At 39.5% G+C, this 17061-nt stretch overlaps 1 protein-coding gene across 28 annotated transcripts in view; it reads right to left on the reverse strand.

Moving 5' to 3' along the window:
• ANK3 (ankyrin 3) overlaps positions 1-17061 on the reverse strand; it is a 548316-nt gene that overhangs the window by 154422 nt on the left and 376833 nt on the right. For all 28 annotated transcript variants that reach the window (XM_065553406.1, XM_065553396.1, XM_065553399.1 and 25 more), the window contains 2 exons: positions 15653-15751; positions 4102-4200 (listed from right to left, as the gene is read on the reverse strand). In XM_065553406.1, coding sequence (XP_065409478.1) covers positions 4102-4200; positions 15653-15751 — 198 coding nt within the window. The remainder of the gene's footprint in view (positions 1-4101; positions 4201-15652; positions 15752-17061) is intronic.

A 17061-nucleotide genomic window follows, 5' to 3' on the forward strand; every position in this document is an offset into this window, starting at 1 on the left:
ATAGGATGGGATGACTTGGAATACACAGAAGGAATTCCAAGTCTCAGAGGCAGCTACAGAGGAGGGAGTGCTGTGGCCATGACAACACAGAATGATGTGGGAAGGGGTCAGCAGAAGATGAAAGAATACAGTGAACATAGATATGAGGTGCAGAGACTGAGGGAGAGTAGGGTGGATTATAAAATAGGAGCAGAGATGGCCAAGAAACACATCTAAGTGGAAGAGTTGGCAGGAATCTGGAGAAAAGCTTTGAGAATCAGAGAAATGCAGCAGATAGCCAGAAGGAACAGCACAGACCAGGGTTGGGACTGGATAATAAAGAATCTCCGCAGTAGACAACTAGAGGGATGATGAACGATGATCTTGTAGTTAAAGCACACAACTGGGAACATGTTTTATTCCTGGTTCTATTGCTGTATAGATATGCTATGTGATCCCAGGCCAGCCATTTAACATTTCTGTGCCCATATCTCTCCACTTGTAAATGCTTCTCTACCACAGCCACATTGTAAGACATAATTCACTGATGTTTGTAAAGAGCACTTTGGGGTCCTACTGCCAAGGAGAACATACAAGGCAAGGAGTTCAGTAGAAATCGGGGAGGGGAAATAGAAACCAAGCGGTTGATGGTCATATGATATTTGAGAAGTAGCAAAAGACCAGAGAGATCAAAATATTATAGCAAACCGCTGAGTGGCAAAGACAAATGGCTTTTAGAATAGTAAAAATAATGACATGTAGCTCTTACATAGCTCATCCTTCATCTGTAGCTGTCAAATTGCTTTACAAAGGGTAGGGGGAGTTTCATTAAGTTCATTTTTTAAAAAAAACATGGAAACAGGCATACAGAGACGAAGTCACCTGCCCACTGTCTCACACACCAAGTCATCAGCAAACTCAGGACTTGATTTGAGGTCTCTTGACTTCTAGTCCCATGTCCTGTCCATTAGGCCATTGTGCCTCCCATATGAATAAAACTAAGGATGTAATAATGTGAAAAGGGCCTACAGTGTACTCAACAATCTTTACTAGGAAATAATAAGAACTTTTTCCATGGATCGGCCTTAAGGCTTTTTTGTTCTTCTGAAAGAATTCTATGAGCCATCTGAAAGCTGTAAAAGTTAAAAATCTTTCCAAAGGATGTGTCCTGTTTCGAGGAAGTTCTTACTTGATTAGAAGAGAACTCAGCCAAGTATTTTTTCCAGAGGACAATACTGTAGTTCAGTGCCAACTGAATGTCATTCAGTGGTATTCTGCCTCTCAGCTTACGTCACAAGTTCTGTCAAAATTGACATATCAGAGAGAAAGCCCAAGCAGCAGAACTTTTTTTTTTTTCTTCACTTTTTCTTATGTGCCTCTATAGAATAAGATTTCAGGATTGTCACTGCATGCCTGTAGAGTTGGTGTGAAGTGATGGAAACAGCTACAAGCATGGTTGAGAGCTCTTCTTGTCAAGAATATCACCAGATTGAATCATCATATGGTTTCACAGTCTGTTACTTTCTAATTTTTAAGTCCTCAGCCATTTTGACTTTACAAATTACACGTGTGGTATACAGCTACAGTAAGGCATGTATCTATGCCATACCAAGAGTCCTAGACTATTGTGATATCAGAGGTAACTCAACAAATCACCACCCTTATTCTACAGCTAATTTCCATGTCACAATTGAATTATTTGTATAAGGGAGACTGCACATAAGGTCAATTACTTGGGCCAACTAGCACATACATGCGCCCAATGGCCACCCACACAAATCAACACAAATCTCCCAGCACAACCCCCCTGACACAAATCAACCAAACCTCCCACATAACACAACCAGCATACACAATAACCCCAAATACACACTGCCCCTCATGCCAGCATACCCTCGTCATTCACCACCCACGCAAATTAACACAAAACTCTCAATACAACTCCCCCTACACACAAATCAACACAACCACTCACACAATAACAACATTACCACCACACACAAAACCCCCAAATATCACTCTGAAGTCAAGAATGTCTGTTGAGTCAGTGTGAGGTGATGAAAACAACTACAAGCACGGTTGAGAGCTCTTTTTATTTAGAATATCATCAGATTCAATCATGACTGTGATTCATGGCCTATTACTGTTCAGTTTTAAAGTTCTCAGCTGTTTTTGGCTTGTTTACACACGACTTTATGAATTACACATGTGTGACAGAATGGGCTTTCAGCTACTTGTTTTTTAATATGTAGTTTAGTTAGTCTAGGGCTTGCCTAGTATTGTAGTGTTAGGTGCCACATTGCTGAATACAGTTATTTAATCACTTTGTAGGCCAGTGTCTGCAGCATGCAGCTATATTACTTTAAATCCAGCAACACAGCCTCTGATTTTTCTGATATGTTCTATCTGATACAAGATAATGAGGTTTAGGGAAGGTTTGTGGTTCTCATCTTTTGAAACCACTACTTCAAGTTTGAAGGACACCCTGGAAAAAGGAAAAGATTAAAGAACTACTGAACTAGTATTCCAAAAGCTAGTTCAATTTCAGGATAATGACAAGAACTGGCAATTTACACCACAAAAAAGTGATAAAATTCCTCAGAAGAGTCATTGTATTATTATGATGGAAAAACAAAGCAATGGGGGTATAAAAGTTGTTTACATTAAACAAATCAAAGAGCCACTAGTGATTGGGAAGAGCCCCTGAAAGGTGGGTCAAACTAATCCTGAGGAGAAGAGGCACTCGGTAGAGGAGAAAAGTGTGCATCAGGAAAGCTGCCCGGCCTTTCCCCAGGTAAAGCTGCAGAGGGCTCCTTGAAGCTGGCTGTGTTCCTACCGACTCATGCAGCAGACCCTACTGTAACTAGCAATGGGAGGGACTCCTATATACAGGGCTGGAAGCCTAGGGCTTTGGGAGTCAATAAAAATTCCACATCTAGAGGATGTGCAGGACCTCTCCTCTGCTCACATCAGATTAGCCATGATAGCACATGTGCAATTGTCTCGGGGAGCAGACAGAAGGTGGCACCCTAGCCCAGGCCATGTGCCAGATATATCCCAGCGGAAGCAAAACAGGTCAACAAGAAAAACTTAAATTATTAAAAATAAAAATCAAGGAAACCCCAAACCCCAAAACTTCTAGAGGCAAGTAAAAGAGGAGGGAGAGAGAATAAGACAGGTTAGGAGAAGACAGAAGCAGTAAATGCGCTGGGGCATGGCATGTAGGGAGAAAGGTTTGTGTATAAGGGATCCTGTGAGAGGGGCTCCAACAAGCTGCACTAGTACATCAGGATTTTTCATGACAGGTTTCTCCACCCAAGTATATCTACTCTAAAAGGAGGAAACAAAGGTCTCTCTCTCTCTCTCTCCCCTCCCCTCTCCTCCCCCCACCCAAAGGAGGAGGGGAGGAGGAGACGTACAGTGGTGTCATTAAAAAATCAGTTACTATGCTTTGACTTAAAATCAGAGAGAACTCTGGTGCTTGAGTTGCCACTGTATAGCAAGGGTTGGCAAATGCTAACTTTTTAATGGGAACCCCTGCATTTGAAGTAGGCTGCCCACTCCAATGAAGATGATTTGAAATTTCCACGCACAGCCTTATGGAATGATAGCAATGTATTTGCTATGCTCTGACAAAGTGTAGAGATAGGAAATGGAAGAACTCGGTAATGAACCAAGAGCTCTGCAAATTACAGCAGCCTCTGCAAAGAGACATTACTACATTTTTATCTTTTATCCCTGTGGTACCTTTGAAACAAGTTAAAGACATAGTCTGTATGTGTGCAGTACAGAACAGTCCCATGGAAGCAAATGTTTTCTAGTCATCTGAATTCTGAGGACCAGTATATATCATATTGCTCTTTTTGCTGAGAAGGAATCTTTTTCCTGTATGCAAAAATATCTCAATTAAATGTCCATGAACAACACATACTGTTTGATACATGCACATAAGCACACTACAAACTACACTCAGTTTTGAGGGTCTCCAACACAGTTACTTTAAATAGTAGTTATGAAGCTGGACAATTATCACAAGAAACGTAATCTATCTAAGATATACATAATTACATCCAGAGAATCTTCAAAGATTATTCTAGCCAACGGGTGCACAATACCATTTACCTTGGTTTTGGATAGAATGGGGGCCCCACGATCAAGCAGCATTTTCACAACCTGTTCATGCCCACTTCTTGCTCCACAGTGGAGAGGTGTCAACCCGTCCTATTGAACACAAGAATTATAAACCGTTACTTTCAGATATTGTTCATATTTTAAGTATGCATTATTGCATTGAGTTTTTGAGTGTTGTTAACAATATGAACGTAATGAATAATTAATACAACAGATCAAATAACATTCCTTGAATAATTTATTCCCCAAATGACATGATATTTTCAAACAGAATATTCTTTATGTTTTCATTATGTATCCAGCTCTTGCATGTATATATCTAGGATGACAGCAGAACTGTATGGTCAATTTGTAATTCAGACCTCAGCTATACTACATAAATCTGTGTTCGCTGAACTTATTTTTAAAAATAGGCTCAGCACATGATGGGTTTAAACTAAAGACCCTTTGTGTGTGATTTTCTAAAACTGCACATACAATTTCACACCTAATTTGTGCATGCATTTACCATGACGGCATACACAAACAGCCTTCCACTTCCTAAGACGTGTGTCCAAATGTGGTAATTTCATGTACAAGTTAGGCATTCCATGCACATGGATTTTTGACATGTACACATTTTAGAAAATCAGGTCCATGATTTGGTCAGTGTGGACCAGGTAAATGTGTGTGATTCCCATTTTGAAAAACGCATTATTTAGACTTGAAAATGGTATTATAAAATGGCTTAAATTTGCTTTTGACTGGTCCACACTCCCTGAGCAAAATGTTGTAAAATTGGGTTTAAACTATCATCTATCTTTTATAGCGTAGATAGGAGCCTTGAGGTTATATGACTGGTTGAGCAAGTCAGTCTAAACTTATTCCCTTTTTTGGGGCAGTTTTTTTAATTCTATCACACACTCATTTGCCCAGCACTAGTTGTTTTCATTTAAAAATACCTTCCTTAAATAAGATGATGACATCTTCTGAGATTTACAGGGTTTTTACAAATTGATTTGATTATTCCTTGACCTGTACCCTGCTTACAATGTTTAAATAATCTGTCTTGTGCACTGAATACTAGGATGGAACATACTGTATTTGCCTTAAGCAATTCAGAGTAAAGTCAGCACTGACTTTTTCAGTGCCACATGATATTACGCCTGTTACAAATAATAATGTCATGGCTTCCAGAAAAATAGAAAAGAAAAATAAAGCATTTTCAGTCATATCAAACCTTCTTATTTGATATAACCAAAACAAATCAACAGGAGATGGAGCAGCATAGCATGTATACTGCATATGCACTAAATACTTCAGTGGAGCTTTTCCTATAACAAAGATATAATTAAATTATCAAAAAAGTCAGAAAAATAAGTATTATCATTTTATATACTGTACAATAAATGAAGGAGTCTTTTTTCACCGTCTAATAAATACCATCCCAAAATGCATATAGATTGTATTGACTAAAAATATGTTACAACAGTTTCATAAAACTGATTATTACCTCAAAGAATTTAACACACAAATGTAAAGGTGCTGTGCTATTCACACATCTTAGAACCATTAAGATAAGTAGTTATTGCTTGAAACTTTTTCTCACATGTAATCATTTAATTTCTTCCTTGACATTTCTTAATTTATTTCTCTAAGCTAAATCATCAATTTATGATCTGCTCAGAGTAAGTGGCAGCCCAGGAGTTAGCTGTAATTCATAGACTCATAGACTCATAGACTTTAAGGTCAGAAGGGACCATTATGATCATCTGGTCTGACCCCCTGCACGCTGCAGGCCATAAAACCGTCCCCGCCCCTTCCCTGGACTCTGCTGCTGAAGTCCCCAATCCTGTTATTAGTGACCTCAATCGGCAGAGACCCTCCTGCTAGAGATCCCTGCCCCATGCTGCGGAGGAAGGCGAAAAACCTCCAGAGGCTCAGCCAATCTGCCCTGGAGGAAAATTCCTTCCCGACCCCAAATATGGCGATCAGTAAGACCCCGAGCATATAGGCAAGAGTCTCCATCCTGACCCCTTTTAGCCATTTTGCTATTTACCTACCATTGCTTGGTTTTCCTTGACAACTATGTTTTACCATTAAACCATTCCCTCCATAAACTTATCTAACTTAATCTTAAATTCAGAGAGCCTTACAATCCCTAACTGTCTGGGCCCTTTGTATTTGGCGACAAATTTGAATACTTTAATTTTTCCACAATACTACTCCAACCTCTGCTTGCCTTATTTGTGCAAGTGCTTCCATTTAAGTTGATGGATGGAGCTGATTTTGTTCCTGATGAAGTCAATGAGAATTTGTCACTGACAGCCTGGAGGAGGATTCAAAGGACTATTTGCATGTGTAAAGGCAACAGGATTTGTCCCAAGATATCCTTAGCTTACCATGATTTCTGTAATTTATACCATACACTATCTGCTTTCTTGTGTTATTTAATTCTCTAAAGCAGTTGGGGACACAGTTTGTATGGAAGATGCTATACAAAATAAAGTTGTATTGCATTGTGATGTATAACCACGGTTATAGGAAAGAGATATTAAATAGCCATAAACTGTAACTTTATCATCTGCTAGCAAATGTTTATAATGTAGCTTTACCAAAATGTTGCTCAGAAGTATCACACCCCTACCATACCAGCAGTTTCACTGGGCAAGAACATCATGTGTAAAGTAACCAACAGTACAAAAGTAGCATCCACCCTAAAATGTACAGTGAAAGGGGAAATGAAATTGACCACCCCTACCATACCAGCAGTTTCACTGGAATAGAACATAATGTATAAAGTAATCAGGCAAGTAACCAATGGTACAAAAGTAGCATCCACCCTAAAACATACAGTGAAAGGGAAATGAAATTCACCAACACCTGCTAGCTAAATAGCTGTAAACAAGAACCAAGGAACATGGAATTTAGTTGTCACTTTATCTAGCTGTCTTAGGTATGTATATAGTGCCAATCACCATATTCTCTAGGCATTTCAAGCCAGGCTATTTAAAAGGACACCGAAGCAGTTTAAGCACAAAATGTACCAATGAGACATTTTTTATTTCATGGGGTTGGGAACATCTTCCAGATTCTTACTCCACTAGAGCACTGTTGCATTCTAGGACACATCACCAGCTGGAAAACTCATTCAAATACAACCACAATGGTATAAGGGAGGGAATCCGGGGTATGTGCGGTATACATAGTCAATCAGGCAGAAATATGGAAGGGAAATGGAAGCTGAGTAGCAATGTTGTTGATATTTTAAGGAAGTTAAGTTGCTGTAAGTTAGTTCCTATTCTGGAAATGTGTATATTGCATACATTTATTCCTGGAGCCACGGCCTGATTCCTCCATACACCCTAACTTTACTACATGATAATGATCATCCCTAGAAGATAGAAATACACTATCCAGTGGGCTTTAGAGAATTCTATCATTATTTTTTTTAAATTATATGAAATACATTTTATTGACAATAAGGAGTTATCTACTACATGTGAATATATACTCACAATGGAAAAACACATCTGAAGGGCTAATATTAACAAAACCTATGCACGATTACTTTGTAATTCTGGAAATTAAATGGCAGATAACAAAGGCACTGCCTCACAATATGAAATGTAGAAAGTGCATTTAACAACAGTGGACTCTACAGCAATTACAGAATTGCAGCATTTGAGAAATACTTTCAAGTAGTAAACAGTAGCTGTCCCATCAGTCTCAATTTTCATAACTACTGGATTTCCCTATCATCCCTAAATTGTGGTGTACCAGAAAGGGCTAACATCCCATATGATGAGGAGGCACAGGAGTTAAGAATATAGAGAGCTTTTTCTCCCTCTGATGGATGAGGCCAGGTAGGATCCATCTACAGCACGCAGTGCGCACTAGGAGGCCCACCTGATAATGAATTATGTCTCCAGAAGAACAAGTTCTGAGAACTAGGGACATGTCAAGACCCCAGGCTGGTTCAGCAGAAAATACGGGCCCCAGATAACGGTGTGCATACAATTTTCATTCCACTGATTTTAATGAAAATTGAATTGGGCCCCAGAAAAGCAGCCAAGTAAGCTGTGGAATCCTGTCCCTTGCCAAGAGGATTCCTGTGGAAAAGAAGGCAGCAGGCAGCCTGGCTGAATCAGCCAGGGCTTGATTTGGTCCATATTGCATGCATTAGCACAAAATTGTATTAGGATGGAATTTAGATACATGTTTGAGGCAGTGGGTCTATAACACTGCTTGCTGCAGTAATGCAAATATTGTGAAGAGTTTGTCAGAATTCCCACTGTACACTGAAACTCCATTTGTCAGAGAGAGAATTTGGCTACAAAAATGTTTTGTACTGAAAAGACATCAAGGACTGGGAGTGAACGTTTTTTTTTTTAAGTGCTACGTTAGAGAATAAGTGAATAAAAACACAAAATGTGCAGGCTGCTGTTTCTAATATGTATGGAGTTTAGATTAAGGGTTTATGATAAAGTGAGATATTGTGATAAAAAGTGTCTGTTGTACACTCAGCAAGGCTGTATTGCATATGTCACAAGGATTCTAGTTTTCTTATTTATTGTGCATGCTCAATATCATATGTGAAGCATAAATATATCACATGTATTAGGATGCAAACTCCTGTTGATATGATAGTCTGCAATGGCTCAGAAAAAACATTACAAATGATAATGACAATAATATGCAGATTAAGGACTGTCTAAGTATGCACTGACATGATAAATCATATCATCTGTATTATCTACCCCTCTAGAGAACCTGGAGAGGAACTCCTACAATGCCAGTAGGAGAGTAGGAAGAATTGCACTGAGATACAGGATTTCAACAACAGGAGCACACACCATCGCAGCGGCTGCTTCTCTTTCTTTAGCCTCTTAAAATTATTTTTCTCTATCTATCCATCTATCTATCTATAATAAAAATAAACTGTCTGCAGAAAATAACATTAAGTAAGATTTATAACCACTGCACTGGAGCTTCACAGATCATTTTTAACCTCTATCACTGGGCCAGACTCTGATCTCAATTACACTACTGTTAATCCCACTGCCCCCCAGACATGCTTCCAGCATCCAGCATCCAGTCTCAGCTCCAGGGATGCTCAACTCTCATCTAATATGGAGGAAGACTGAAGAACAGAGCTAGTTCTTCTCTGCTTCCCTGGTGCCTCTCTCCCCGTCCCAAAATGGGGTGCCCCTGCAACTGCAGGTTCTCCAGCATCTAACAACACGATAAAGCAGACTTAGCTAGCCTAACTGACCAGCTGAGGAGCCCCCTTGCATAGCAGAATCTTCTAGTGGCACAGAGCTGCTTATTCCAATTCCTCTTGACACAGCCAGAACCCTCCTGTACTCCAACACTCCTTGGCTACAAAACAAACCTTTGAGGGCTGCAGCTGGGTATATCTTAGAGCAGACCTGAAAGCTGCACTGGGGACCAGACCAGCCTCCGATTAATCTCATGACCGGGGGCATCATGGTGTCTTACAGACACTTTTACCCCTACTCGGGTCCTGCACCAAACACAGTGTGACCAGATGCAAGGACTGGGCCTACTTGTTTGTTTTTCAGTTCCAGCCATCAGTTAGCACTCAACGTTATATAGCTGAAACATTATGTATTGTACGCATTGTACAATTATTCTGCGCATGTTTAAAACACTTTGAGATGAATCTTAGAACCTGCCTACAACCTTAGTACATGCGCTGTGCACAGGTGAATTCCACTGGAATTGGGGTAGAAGGACTCCTCCCCACAAAGGATCGGCTATGTAGTAGCCACTGCAGCTTCAGGGCTGTATTAACCCTCTTGGCTACCTAACTCCCCTCTAAGCATGTGGATTCATGTAGCAGCATATCCACTGCCCCCTAGGCCTGTTCCAACCATCCTGTATTCTTTATCCCATTGCAAACAACTGCGCTCTACTGCAAACCACACCTTCAATGCTGCAAAGGAAGGGAGAGTGATAAGATTTGCTCCTCTCATATATTCAAAATACATATGGTATAACAAACACGTTATTCATGTTGTTACTGTACACTGTTATTTCTTATGCAGGTTCTATGCAGCAGATTACATATCATCAGATAGATCTTAAAATGGCATGTACAGTATGTTTTCATGTAGATATGAGTGCTGGCCTTTGATTTAACTGCTAATCATTGAATAAAGATTACAAGTACTTCTTTGCTAATCCAGGGTAAAATGTGTTTGCTGTGTGCTACATACACAAATTCAGTTTGACACATGCAGTATCAGACAGCCAAAGTAAGTCAAGCTAATTTAATCAACCTCACTAAGTATGCTTTATTTGTTAAAATCTATTCTGGAAGACAGATGGGGGAGAAATCATTAGGGCAATGTTCAATAAATGAGTTACATGAGGTATTAACTAATCTTCATTCAGAATGTTATTTACAAACTACGTTGTAAAAGTTGCCCTTGATAGGCATTCACATAGCAGTGCCTAGGTAGGGCTTAGCATGACAATAATTCTTATTTACTGACAAAGATGCTTGAGAATTCAGCACAGAAATCAGAAACCTGCTGCTGCATGTTATGCAAAAGAGGTGGGGGGAGTAAAAGCAACCATTTAACACAAACAAAAGGATTATAACTGGAGCAACCAAACTAGGGAAATAATGGTAATGATGAGAAAACCTCAAAACATTCAGAGGTTCATTTTGGATAATGACCCAAAAGTCGGCATGCTTAAATATTATGTGACCCTCTTGAGTTTTCAATAGTGGAGCAGTTTTGATGGAGTTCCATTAATTCCTACTTCTGATCAGGATGACCAAATCCTGGTTTCACTGAAGTCAATTAAAATTACTTCAGTGGGATCTGGATTTAGCCCTTTCTTACAGTATTTTAGCACAGCGGCTTCTAGTACCATCTAATAGCAGCAAATGAAACACTCATGGAAATGAATAATGAATGGACAATGTTATCTGAACTTATTCAAACCTCAAGAAAGATTTAGTTCAAATTCTTCATACGTTGTGGCTGAAGGTTCTTATTTTACCTAAACCTGTTCACACATCTCTAGAAAACAAGTGTGTTTTGTGAAACATGAAAGCAGATACTATGGAATATACACTTGCTGTGCCATATGCAGTGGATTATATGCACAGCTCCCAAAATGACATCCAAATTGCTAAATCTGACCGACATAACACGAAGGAGCAAAGCCTGGTCCCACTGATGTCAGTGGGACCAGGATATGGCCAATAATATACACTAACTTCTGCTGCTACAAAGCTGACTTACAAAACTGTTGAAGGGGAAACAAGGACCTGGAATTTGTACCCGATTTCCGAATATTTATGTATATGTTTAACAAACAAAAACCTTGTTATTTGCCTTTTAAATGGTATTTTGTATTTCATAAGAAGCATTTCTACAATAGGATGCAGTGGTAACTACGGCAAAGGCCAAATTTAACTGAGTCAGAGTAAAAAAGTGCACTGAATCCTGCTCAACTATCAGTGTTCCTGGAGAACTGTAACTTGTGTTTATGAAATTTCTGGTATTTTTCTTTGTAGGGTTTCTTATGGTCTGATACTCTCTCTAGTAGCCTCACTCCTCTTCACCCACAAACCTCCTCAATTACTTAAACATTTCTGCCAGAGAGAAGGAATTTTTTTTAAATGAATAATATGCAATTGTGACTGTATTCTACATTCTCTCTCCTTCATGAAACATTTGCATAAATGGGTGATGCCAGGAATCACCTGATACAGTCTTGACCATCCTTTTCCATTCAAACACACAACCTCCAATACTGGGCATATTGTTATACAAAAGAAGACGACGACTGAAGTCTTTGTTGCCCAACATACTTATATGGCTGTACTGAATATAGGACATTACCAAAGGGTAGCTCCTGGGAAAAAGTAAAGTAACTGTAAAGATGACAGAGATACATTGTCTTGCAATGTAGTAGGGGGTAGTAGGGAGAGCATTATATCCATAAAATTAGATGTTATTCAGCCTGGGAACTAGGCAGGCATTTTGCTTCTGAACTGGTTTTTCCTTCCACCCGCTATATATTCCTCTTATCGCCTCTTCTCTTTTTATATTTTCCCAATCTACCTCTATTCTTTGCCTCTCTGATCTCTCCCATTTTTGTCAAATATTTAAATATTATTTTCATAAATAAATTATTTCATAAATTATCTTCAGTCTACTGCTCCCCTCTGCAGAGCCATGTATTGTTCAGACCACAAGATGTTAGTTCTTGTCTAGATGAGTCAGCATCTCCAGATGCAAAACGCTCACTCAATTACTAATTGCTAGAAATTGGGCTGCCGGTGAAATGAGGAGTGTTTCAAGCAGCCTGGCATGATCAGGATAAGCTAAGCCAATCCTACTAATTCCTTTCTTTTTAAGAGTATTGAGGGTGTACTGGGGAATGGGCAAATTGCACTGGTTAAGCCAAAAATGAAAAATGTCCCCAAACTTCACCCAGTTTGGTAGCTCTTTGATGGTGTGTCTTTACCGCACAGTTAAGCTGGTGACTGGCACCTGGGTAAGCCTAGCCTGGGTGTGATTGTTCCCATAGCAAAGCCTTACCTACGTTACTATGTCCTCACTGTTTCTGCATTGCTGTGCGTCTGGGGCATGTCCCTAAGTTCTTTGTGCTGAGGTGTTTTTGGATTCTTTCCCCATTCACTGGGTCCTTTGGGGGGAATTGTGGAAAGGCACTGGAGGACTATTAGCATTCAAGTAATTTTTGCCTGCATCCTCGCTGCAAAGTAGATGGGCTCCAGCATGCGCTATACCCGTCCCCTAATCTCAGCTGGATAATATAGCCCAACCCCTGCTTCTAAACCCAACTCAGGGGTTTTTCTGTGTGATAATACAGGGGTTAGGGCCAAAACCCAGGTAAGAGCCCAGGTTAGCTGTGCAGTGAAGACATACCCTGAGACTCAGGAGTGGTCAGGAACAGGAAAAAGGAAAGGGGCAGAGGGAATTACTATCACATCCCTGGTTGTTAGTTAACTAAATAAATGACCCTAAAAATCTGTCAGTTATTGCTGAAATACAACATGGTACTGGAAGAGAAAAGCATGGAGCACAGGCGAATCCAGGAAAACAACCACCAGGTTTCAAATGTTTTATGAAAATGACGGTAGCTACAACAAGGAAGAAGGGTCAGATTAAAGTGGCTGCTGACGAGCCTGTGTGACCTCAAAGTGTTAATCTCTCACCATCTTAAAAGTTATGGGGATAACTGATGAAACCTGGAAAAGGTTTAAACAGCTATTTGAACTGTACATGAAGTTTAAAAAATAATAATTTCCATAGTGATGAGAAGAAATATTGGAAAGAATACATGATGGGCACTTTGCTGTGATGAAGCAAAAAAGAAGTGCTGGAGAAGTAGTATTTTGGCCATAGTTGAACAGTGAGTAACTGTAGAATTTGTCTGAGGTACTGAGATGCACAATGGAAAGAACTTACAATACCAAATGAACAATCCGCAGTTCTATGGGCTAAAGTCCAAAGGAATTTGTTTGCCCTGGGAAAATGTGACCATCTGATCATACAGTGGTGACCCTTGAGGACATCATATTTCTAATTACGACCAGGTACAGTAAATCTATGTTTGCATGTCATGAATCCAAGGACTGTGACAATGGACTACAGCTCAAGAAAAGGGAATTGTAGGACATTGGTAAAACATGAATTTCAACATATGACATATGACTCATATATACCAAAAAGCTAACAAATAAACAGAATGTGGAGACTGTATAAAAATAACTTGCTCAAAACAGTAATCATTGCAAGTAAAAATCCATATTTAGCACCCCACATCTGCAGAGCTGCCATGTGAGAAATCACCAGCAAAACTTCTATAAAACGGATGTACACACATATTCAATGATCAGGCATGAGATATAACCAAAGGATGATAAATAATTCCTGTGACCTGGGCGAAGAGATAAGATAAAACAGATACAAAATTATAACAGAAGCACATAACATTTACCACAGTTAAAAAAAACCAACAACTAAGACTCTGGTAGAATATGGTGAGATGGACATGAACCAGAACAAGCTACACTGATTAAAGAAATATCACCTCATTCATATTCACTGATCAGAGAAAGTGGAAACATTTTACAAAGAAATAACAAATATCTGCTAACAGTAACTGAGAATGCAACTGAGAAAGAAAATAAACAGATATCCAAGAAGAACAAAACTTAATGAATTGATCCTGTTTCTGAATATGTGACAGAGAATGAACAGTCAGCTAAAGACATGAATGTGCCTAAACACACTTTGCAGTAGATCTGTAAGACTGTTAAAACATACAAAAAACTAATTGAAAGCTGTTGATACTGTAATAACTACATAAAAGATGTTCTTAAGTTAAATCATTGTACTGGTTTGAATTTTTTCAGTGAGGAATCAGAGGAATGGTGGACAAGGAAGAGTCAAGTTTTCAAACATCTTGTAGGTCACACTGTTGCCACACTTCCTGTTCACTCTCAGAGATCCTCTCTCATGAACACAAACAAGCAACTGCAGAGAGTGAGGCAGAGAAAACAGCCAGGCAAGATTGCAGCAGCATCAGTTCTGTTTACTCTGTAAATTACTTCTTGCTAATTGAATAAATAAATTACCCAAGCACCTGCCTCAATCAGTTTTTAAATACGATTATCATCTGATAGCTGTTCAGTGGTATATACCTAAATGCTCTGATCTCCTAGATCAGTCTATATCCTTGGTGGACAGGTGTCTACCTCGCAAAAACTACTGCCACATCTGGCACCCTTGCTGGCAATTTCAGCAAAGCAGCTAAACACCGAATGGGACATGAAGACAAACTACCCTCTCTTTTTATGAGGTAGCCCCTCCGGGGCAGAGGTGAGACAAATCGACAATACTGTGTCTGTGCTTTACATGTTCAATGGATAAAAGAAAAATTCCATACTTGAGGGATGTTAACCGAACACATTTCACCCCATGGGGGTGAGGGGAGATTTCTATGTAAAGTGTGGGGAGAAGGTTTCTATAACCCCCAACAAAGATTTTTGCAGGCAACAGGAGAGAACTGACAAGTCTCCCTCAAGAGTTCTGAGAGCACACGGAGAAGCTATGCTGTTGCAGTTATGGGGGCTGGGAAAGTTACAGGAGATGGGGCTCCTCCACCACTCAAATTCTGGGGTGCATCTATAAGCTGAATAGAAGACGACACTTTCAGGGTTCACTCATTGGTAGGTGTAATTATTCATGCCTCCAAATGATCCACCTAGAAGTAGCCTTCATGAGATACCAGAGATAAGACAGGCATTGCTTTGCCCGCATGGAAGTTAGCTCTGAGCTTTAACATAAACAAGGTGTTTAGAATATTATTTGAATGAGAGGTAACACACTAGCGTCCACTTGCAATGACTGTATAAAAACTAAAGATAATTCTGTACTCTCACCAAAGTTTGCCAAGTAAGTGAATGTTTTCATTCATTTACAAACATACATGCCAAAAGGATAAACCTGTAAATAATACCATCCAGATCATTCACATTTAATCTTACCCTTGTTTTGGCATCGATTTTAGCTCCTCGATCAAGTAAGAGTTTGACCATATTAGCATTTCCTCTCTTCGATGCAACATGTAATGGAGTGATATCATTCTGTAGGAGATAAAGCATATAAAGTAAACTTTCAGATGATTCTCCTTTATTAGTTAAGCATTGCAATTCATTCATAGAATGGACTAAGATTACTTTACAACCACTGCTGAGATAAATACAGCTTTGTTTCCCTAGGAGATTAGAAAACTAGAAAGACTATGTATTCATCTACACAGGTGAACCACTATACTAAAGACCCATACTCCACAAAGCTTTTCTGAGCTTCACTTGACAAAGAAATGATCATAAGACAAAACAGATTGCTAGCAATCTGCCCTATTTCAAAAGCAACAATGTGCTCGTAAACATTCATTACTGAGCATTACCTGTAAATTCTACAGACATCTAGGGTTCGACAAGGTACAACACAATAGCAATCACCTCTAACCAACCTGCTCTGGTAAATACAGTGATAGTTACACTTCAAGTCAGACTGTAAAGTAAATATTTGTATGCATTTTAATTTTTGTTCCTGAATCATGTTCAGCAGCACAATAGTATGCTGCTTTGCTACGCATTGAGAACAATTGTATAACTCATTCACAGACACTTTTAAACTACATGCAGCTCAGATGTTTCTTTGTGCTTTGGTGGGTTCTCTATATCATGGTCTATGAAGTCCACATAGTGTGTATATGTATCAGATATAGGGCTATGATTTTGTCATGTTAATAAATTTCATGGCAGTGGTGCAAGGAAAAATGATAAGTCAGGGAAAGAGAGATAGCGGGGGTTTGACAGGAGGTGGGGGTGGGTAGGAGTCAGACAGCAAGCCTGCCTCACACTCAACCTGCAGTGGCAGCTCCACCTCGCAGGTCCCAGGTGTTGTGAAATGGCCCATGTAGTCAGAGTGCCAATCACATTTGGGGCATCCCCCTCTCTGCATAGACAGAGACCGGGCCAGGTCACAACACCTGGAGTATGGACCTGAGCCCAGACCCCCTATGGGGGCCATGGACTGTATTTAAACTCCCAATTACTGTGAACACTGTGATCTCTGTGCCACAATCATAGCCTTAATCATATACAGTCAAGTGAACATAAAGAGATTTAAATCAAAAATGTAGCCTCAATTCTAAGATGAATATAATTTTAAAGAATATGATCATCTCTGTTCTGGGGATAGTAATAACAGCTGGCTGTATAAAACCAACTTCCTGATGACTGAGCAAGAACAGTTAAGTTGTACTGAGAGCATCTGTCCTATGGCTTTATGCATCAGAGATGCACTCAATGCATTGAATAGCTACAGTATGATAGATTTGCACAACCCAGCCAATAGACTGTTCAGTATGGTGTTTTCTCAAAAT

Source organism: Chrysemys picta, chromosome 7, assembly GCF_011386835.1.
Source record: "Chrysemys picta bellii isolate R12L10 chromosome 7, ASM1138683v2, whole genome shotgun sequence".
Classification (NCBI taxonomy): Eukaryota; Metazoa; Chordata; order Testudines; family Emydidae; genus Chrysemys; species Chrysemys picta.